We start from the raw sequence: 7,500 nt of genomic DNA, 5'->3' as shown, positions 1-7,500 counted from the left end.
TGATGAACATGTAACGTGAATGTCTACGATGCTGCTGCTGCTGACGATGATGATGATGAAGATCATGATTCAAACTCAAAGATGAATATTTTTCTGTATTTTCTTTTTCCTTCATTCTCCCGTCGCTGCACTGACTCTGAGTCAGTGCAGCGACGGGAGGCGTTTGAGGCGTCGTGTGTTCCAACACTGACGATTAAACGAGGACAAAAGAAAAACTGTCAAAACAATACTCATGAATCACAGATCACCTCAATACACCAGAAATACCTCAGACTTTTCTACGTCTTCTGTTTCTAGATTTGATTTGTTCTTTGTAGTCACATGATATTTGATTCTTTGTTTTTTATGATAGAAGTGAATGTCTTTTATGTATTGAAATGTTTCCAGGTTACGAGTCTCACACATCCACATTGTAAATACTTTAGAAAAATAAACGTGTTTTCAGACTGATGTGAACTGTTCATAGAAAACCACCTGGACCGGTCAGGTTCCATTCCTCTTCTTCACTTCCCTTCTCCTCGTTTCCTTTTTTGTTTTATTTCTCAACCCCTACACTTGTCTCCTTATCTTGGCTCAACCTCGACTGTCTGTTGACTAGTTTCCTTCCTCAAGTATCTGTCGCCTTGTTTACTTGTCTGTTCTCTGTTCCCTTGTTTCCCTCCTCAAGTCTCTGTTTCCTTGATTCCTTCCTCCAGTCTCTTATCCCTTGTTTCCTTTCTTGGGTCTTCCCTTGTGTCCTTCCTTGAATCTCTGTTCCCTTGTTTGATATTTTGAGTATCTGTTTCCTTCTTTGAGTCTCCTTTCCCTTGTTTCCTTCCTCTCCTGTCACCTCACTTTTCCTTTTTGCCTTTCTTTCATTTCCTCAATGTTTGTCATTTCCTGTTGTTTTGGCCCCCTTACTTCCTGTCCCCGCACTTTTTCCACTTCATCTCCTTGCTGTCTTCTTCCACTTCCTCCGTCTCCTTTTTGTTCCTCCTCCCCCCTCATCTCATTTCATACCTCCACTCTTTGCCCGTTTCATCTTTATCTCTTCGTCTTCGTCAGCTTCTCATTGTTTCACTGAATTTCCCTGATGCGCTCATTCTTGTGCCTTTATTCCACCTCATCCTTTCATCCGTCCACTAATTCCCTTCACTTCCTTTCCTTCACATTCCAAATGTCACACTAGCGTATGTGCATGAAAATATGTTTAGATGAAAACTAATTGTTGGATGAGATGAACTTCTCTTGGCTGAATTTGGTTTTCAAAGACACTAAACTTGCAATAATTTCCACATGTAGCGGTTTTTCTGAATGTATTTTCTGGACACTTGACTCGTTTTCCTCAGACGACGCTGACATTTTCTGTCGGGATGCAGGCAAACAATAGTCTGACTCAGATCCAGGTGTTTCCAGGTGTTTTCAGGAACATATTACCTCATTAAAGCCACGACGGTATGTTAGCAAGCCGACAGTTGGAAGACACCCTCAACATTCAGGAGGTATCGGGATAAGAAACAATGTCATATACAGCTAGCATCGTTAGCACGCCACAGTGAAACCAGTCGGGTGTTTAACCCAAACAAAATGGAACCAATGTGTCGTTTGCTGATGAAACTGGTCTTTGACCAATCCAGCTGCTAACCCTCCCCATCATGTGACATTCAGACCCAAGCAGGACCCAAAGACCTGTGTTCTTTCATCTCATGTTAGTCTGACCCAGTGTCCACCACAGTACGTGACTCAGTTAGCTCCAACTGTTAGCTCTTAGTTGGCCAATATATCATACTCATGTAGAGAACCCCCTGAAGAAGAACCTTAGTAACGTGAAGCTTAAATCATTGTGAAAAGAGCCAAATGAATGGCGTCATGTTCACGCAGCAACGTGGTGGCACGCCAGGGCTTCCACTTCGTCGGTGGCGAGTCCTCCTGCTCTGGACGTCAGTGTTCAAACAGAGAATCACACTCTTCATTTCTAAACTAAATATGTTTTTAAAGAAAGCTGAAAAAAATCCAGATGTTTGTGACCTCCGAGTAAAAAGGTGAAGCTGAACGAAAACCAGGTGAAACTAAAGAGACGAATGAGAAACTAAGCGTAACCATAATTGTTCTCTTGGCGAGCGAATATTCAAGTTTGTTGTCCGAGGAAAAATGAAATGTCCCCTTCAAAGGCTTGTTTTCGCTCGACTTTGTGCAAGTGATGCTTCCATGTTTCTGGTAAAGTGCCTGTAAGGAGAAACCAAGAGGTCAGCACTTCTGGATTTCTCCTGAACATCAAACTCTCTTTCTTTTAGTAAACTTGAGCCTTAGTTAGTGACGGACAGTTAAGCGAGAACGTATCCTACGAACGCTTTGACTTCATCGTCCAGCCTCGTTTCCTTTTTCTCTAAAACTGAAGAGATGAAAGATTCTGTTCCATAAAACACGAGAAATTCACAGCTGGGATCAGAGCTCCATGTTAACCTCCAGGAGGCGGAGACTTCTTATCAGACATTTGGGGTTTCCTATGCACATTGTCAAGGGGTCATTGTTAATTTGGGGGGCAGGGCAGTGGCACTGCTGGAGTCACATGACTCTTCTCACCTGAACAGAGCAGTTGTGTAAAGATGGCCGCCTCCTTGTTCGGTATCATGTTCATAACCTCAATCAAAGTTCCTGTAATTTTAATTTCATAGTTTTGCTTTTAAGTTTTTGATCTATCTTAACATGTTAACAGTCCAGAAAGCCGCATCAATCAAAGGACAAAAACACTGCAGACGTTTTATTGATAATCTCTTGAGATTAAAACATAATGATTGGGGTCCTGTAATTTAAAACATGTCTCTTAATCATGAATTAAGACACGAGAATGAGAAAGTGCTGAATCTGTTTTCTACAGAACTCTAAATGAATCGACGTATCGTTCATACAAAGTCATTTATTTCCACAATCTCATCTCCAGTTTGAGTTTTTTTCTCTTGGTAAATGCAGCACGCTGATATAAGATGAATCTGTTTTATTTCTCATATCTGCTGATTTACCGATCCACAGACGTCCTGACAAAGAGGATCACTGTGAATATTAGATTGATGAGATTATAGAGAAAACAGATGAGAAATCATTTTCAGCTCCGCTGAGCTTCAGCCAAATTACAAATAAATCAACGTGAGAGGCAGCCATCTATACAAAACTGTCCACCACTAGGATGACGAAGATGAAGATGATGTGAAATGTAAATATTGTACCTTGTGTTTCACTGTTGTAGCTCGACTGTAGAACAAACACAAACTGATTCAACAAACACAAGAAAAAAGAACAAGTCTCTGTTTGACCTGGTTTTCATTACTGTAAAAAACTGAAGAATTGTGGAAAAAGCTGTTTTTTTCTTTTTAAAGTATATAAATATGTATGTAAACGACAGATGGAAGAAATTCCCCCCAACAGGAATGAAATTAAAAAAGGTTCTGTCCGTCCTGTTACGACGTTCAAAGGTTCAGTGAATATTTATATTTTCTACTTCTCAGATCGATGTTTAATTTTCAGTCTGGATGAAAAGCTCCTGTTTTTTCTCTGTCTCTCTCTGTCTCTCTGTCTCTCTCTCTCTCTCTCTCTGTCTCTCTGTCTCTCTCTCTCTCTCTCTGTCTCTGTGTCTCTGTCTCTCTCTCTCTCTGTCTCTCTCTCTCTCGCTCTGCCTCTCTGTCTCTCTGCTCTCTCTCTCTGTCTCTCTCTGTCTCTGTGTCCCTCTCTCTCTCTCTCTCTGTCCCTCTCTGTCTCTCTCTCTCTCTCGCTCTGTCTCTCTCTGTCTCTCTGTCTCTCTCTCTCTCTGTCTCTCTGTCCCTCTCTGTCTCTCTGTCCCTCTCTGTCTCTCTCTGTCTCTCTGATGTCAGGACTCTTCCGGTCCGTGCACAACAACCAAAGCCCCGTTAGAACAAATGAATGACTCAGGAAGTGAAACGCTGGAGTGCTTTTACTTTGAAACAGGTTCAGGAAGTGTTGTAAAGATGTTATGTCAAAACATAAACGGTTGCAACACTTTCTGAAAGCGTTTCAAAATAAAAGTACTCCAGCGTTTCTGTTGACAGAATCTGGTCTTTTGTTTAAAAAGGGTTTTATTGTTAAATATTTGCAGGAGCGGCAGATGCACAGCTTCATACTGTATAGTACTGGTATTTATTTGAGTACACAGGAGTACTTTTATACAAGGTAATTCATATTTATGACCATATTCAAGTCAAAGCCTTTGTAAACACATTGTGCTGCAGTAGCAGAACTCTGCAGAACATATGGTTGAACTGGAGCTAAATATTGTGCATTGAACAGATAAAGTTGTATAACTGCATTTCTTTGTACATACATGACGTAGAAAGATAAAAATCATCATCGTCTATCATAACATTCATGAAAAGAGAACTTTCAGAATAAAACAATCAGAATTCAGTTCATGTTCATGGAAGACTCAGTCTGATTTTAATGCCGGTGCAGATGTGACTTGATGAGAGAGAACACTTTACCTTTAAATACTACATTTCCCAGAATCCCCATGGGGTCATTTTAGAAAAGATTTTAAAGGGCAGCAAGTTAGGAGAAAAGGTTCCAGAGGTGATCAGGTTGACTCAAATCTGAACACAACTGGAATCTATGAACACAATAATTTAACAATAAAATCTTTCAGATTTATTTCAAATGTTACAACAATTGGATTTTGAATCTCTCTATAAAACACAGTACATACAGTCACGACTCGTACGTGACACAAGCGACAGAATCGGATTCATCTGGAAGAAAATCCTTCAGTGATTTAAATCTCTCCACCAATCAGAAGCTGCAGTTGAAACGAAAGGCTCCAATGACAACTACATGACCCGCCCCTTTATGATGTCACAAAGATCGATGAAATCAAATTAAAAATCCTTCTTCCTGTTCATCGTACTTAAAGTTTCATGGCTCAATGTGTTTCAGGAAGTTTCTTCATGTCTGGTTCACAGCTGCTCTGGAGTCACGTGATCATCAGTCAAAGCAAAAACGCAGCAGAACTATCGTTAAACATACGTGACGCTGAGGCGGGGGGGCGACAAACTGCATCGTGGTTAAACAACATGGAGTCGGGTCTGTGATAAGAATCTGACGAACTGCAGGAGCACATGTATGACCTGTGTGTACATGTATGACCTGTGTACATGTATGACCTGCGTGTGTACATGTATGATCTGCGTGCGTACATGTATGACCTGCGTGTGTACATGTATGACCTGTGTACATGTATGACCCGCGTACATGTATGACCAGCGTGCGTACATGTATGACCTGCGTACATGTATGACCTGCGTGTGTACATGTATGATCCGCGTGCGTACATGTATGACCTGTGTACATGTATGACCTGCGTACATGTATGACCTGTGTGTGTACATGTATGACCTGCGTGTACATGTATGACCTGTGTACATGTATGACCTGCGTGTGTACATGTATGACCTGCGTGTGTACATGTATGACCTGTGTACATGTATGACCTGCGTGTGTACATGTATGACCTGCGTGTGTACGATGCATGTGTACATAACCAGCAGAGATCTGATTGGCTCCAACACACGTCAGCCCTGCCCATCTCCAGAGCATCTGTCCAATAGCAGCCCTGTGGCGACTCCTCGCCCTCAGACTGTCGGCCAATGAAACACAGTCTCAAAGTCTCCCCAGCCAATCACACGTCAGCCACTTCTTCTTCTGTGATTAGAGACGAGTTTGTCAAGTCCAGGGAGACGCCGGCCGATGATGTCACGCTGCGTCCCCATCCTCTTCTTCACCTCCTCCATATTCCTCCTCTGCATTCTCTCCCTTTCTCTCCCCCCTCCTCATTCACCTCCTCCTTCTCTCCTCTCTCTGTATCTATTTATATATTTTACACGAGTCGTGGTCCAGATCTGGTTCAAGTTTTCTTTTTTTCTCTGTCTCTACATGAAAGTCCTGAACCTGGACCTGATCCTGGTCCTGATCCTTTTTCAGATCCTGGACCTGAACCTAATCCTGGACCTGGTCTTGATCCTGATCCTGGACCTGATCTTCCTCCTGATCCTGATCTTGATCTTGATCCTGGACCTGATCTTGATCCTGGGCCTGGACCTGATCTTCATCCTGATCCTGGACCTGATCCTGATCCTGGTCATGAACCTGATCTTCATCCTGATCCTGGACCTGATCCTGGTCCTGATCCTGTTTCAGATCCTGATCCTGGTCATGAACCTGATCTTCATCCTGATCCTGGACCTGATCCAGATCCTGATCCTGTACTTGATCTTGATCCTGGTCCTGGTCCTGATCTTGGTCCTGGTCCAGTCCTGTCTCTGGTGGTGTTGAGTCCAGAGTCGCCGGCTGAGAGGGGAGAGACTCTTTCCTCCCAAGACCTGCAGACAGAAGAAGTTCGATCTGATGGATTATTATTGATCCAGAATCAAACAGCTGATTTGTTGCTTTTCTTTGTCAGTTTAAAACTGAGTCAGTTTATATTTAACTTTAAATACATCAACCTTCAAAATAAGTTTGTTTTAGAGGCCTGAGGTCACAGTTGTGTGTGTGTGTGTGTGTGTGTGTGTGTGTGTGTGTGTGTGTGTGTGTGTGTGTGTGTGTGTGTGTGTGTACCTGCGGGGATTAGTACAAGCGCCTGCAGGATGTCGGACAGAGAGACGATGCCGATGATACGAGACTCTTCATCAACGACAACCAGCCTGTGAACCTGCATCACACACACACATCGACACTTCAACCTAAAACTCACTCAATTAGCTGTGTGTGTGTCTGTGTGTGTCTGTGTGTGTTTCACCTCAGCCTTCACGATTCGGTCCACTATCGTCTCCAGTGTTTCCAGTTTGTTGCACTTCATGACTCCTTCGAAGTACTGAGACCTGTGTCTGAGCGCCTGAGTCACTGTCACGTCCAGGTTGTTGTACGTCTTCTCTGCTGCCAGGTTCTGTTCACACACACACACACACACACACACACACACACACACACACACACACACACACGCACACACAGACACACAGACACACACACGCAGGCACGAACACAGACACACACACACACGTTCACCACCTCATTATCTCTGCACTGTTATAATGTGAGTTATAATATACTCACAATCACGTCGAACTTGGAGTAGATGTCCACGACTTTACCTGTGAACGAATCAGACGACACGTTTCTCTGACTGTGCCACTTCCACCCCCCCACATTAAATCAGACAGAGCAGTGGTTACCATGGTGATCCACGACTGGCAGGGCGGAGACGCGGCGGTGTGTGAAGACGGACAGCGCGGTGATGAGGGGCGTGTCAGGGTGGATGAAGGCGATGTTAGCGTACGTCCCGACGCCGAGTTCCTCCAGAGACTGATTCATGAAGGCAGGCATGGGCATCTCACACACCTACACACACACACACACACACACACACACACACACACACACACACACACACACACACACACACACACACACACACACACACACACACACACACACACACACACACACACAGTAAGAAGGGTC

At 43.5% G+C, this 7,500-nt stretch overlaps 1 protein-coding gene across 4 annotated transcripts in view; it reads right to left on the bottom strand.

Moving 5' to 3' along the window:
* Positions 1-4,396: 4,396 nt before the first annotated feature.
* LOC118098708 (5'-AMP-activated protein kinase subunit gamma-2-like) overlaps positions 4,397-7,500 on the bottom strand; it is a 9,436-nt gene continuing 6,332 nt past the window's right edge. For 3 of the 4 annotated variants that reach the window (XM_047344627.1, XM_047344629.1, XM_047344628.1), the window contains 5 exons: positions 7,212-7,377; positions 7,093-7,130; positions 6,776-6,922; positions 6,595-6,688; positions 4,397-6,359 (listed from right to left, as the gene is read on the bottom strand). In XM_047344627.1, the coding sequence (XP_047200583.1) occupies positions 5,977-6,359; positions 6,595-6,688; positions 6,776-6,922; positions 7,093-7,130; positions 7,212-7,377 (828 nt within the window). In that variant the 3' untranslated portion in view covers positions 4,397-5,976. The remainder of the gene's footprint in view (positions 6,360-6,594; positions 6,689-6,775; positions 6,923-7,092; positions 7,131-7,211; positions 7,378-7,500) is intronic. The other variant, XR_007035002.1, reaches the window with a different exon arrangement.

Source organism: Hippoglossus stenolepis, chromosome 19 (genome assembly GCF_022539355.2).
Source record: "Hippoglossus stenolepis isolate QCI-W04-F060 chromosome 19, HSTE1.2, whole genome shotgun sequence".
Lineage (NCBI taxonomy): Eukaryota > Metazoa > Chordata > Actinopteri > Pleuronectiformes > Pleuronectidae > Hippoglossus > Hippoglossus stenolepis.
Note: the sequence above shows the minus strand (reverse complement) of the source record. Positions and strands in the feature narration are given on the sequence as shown.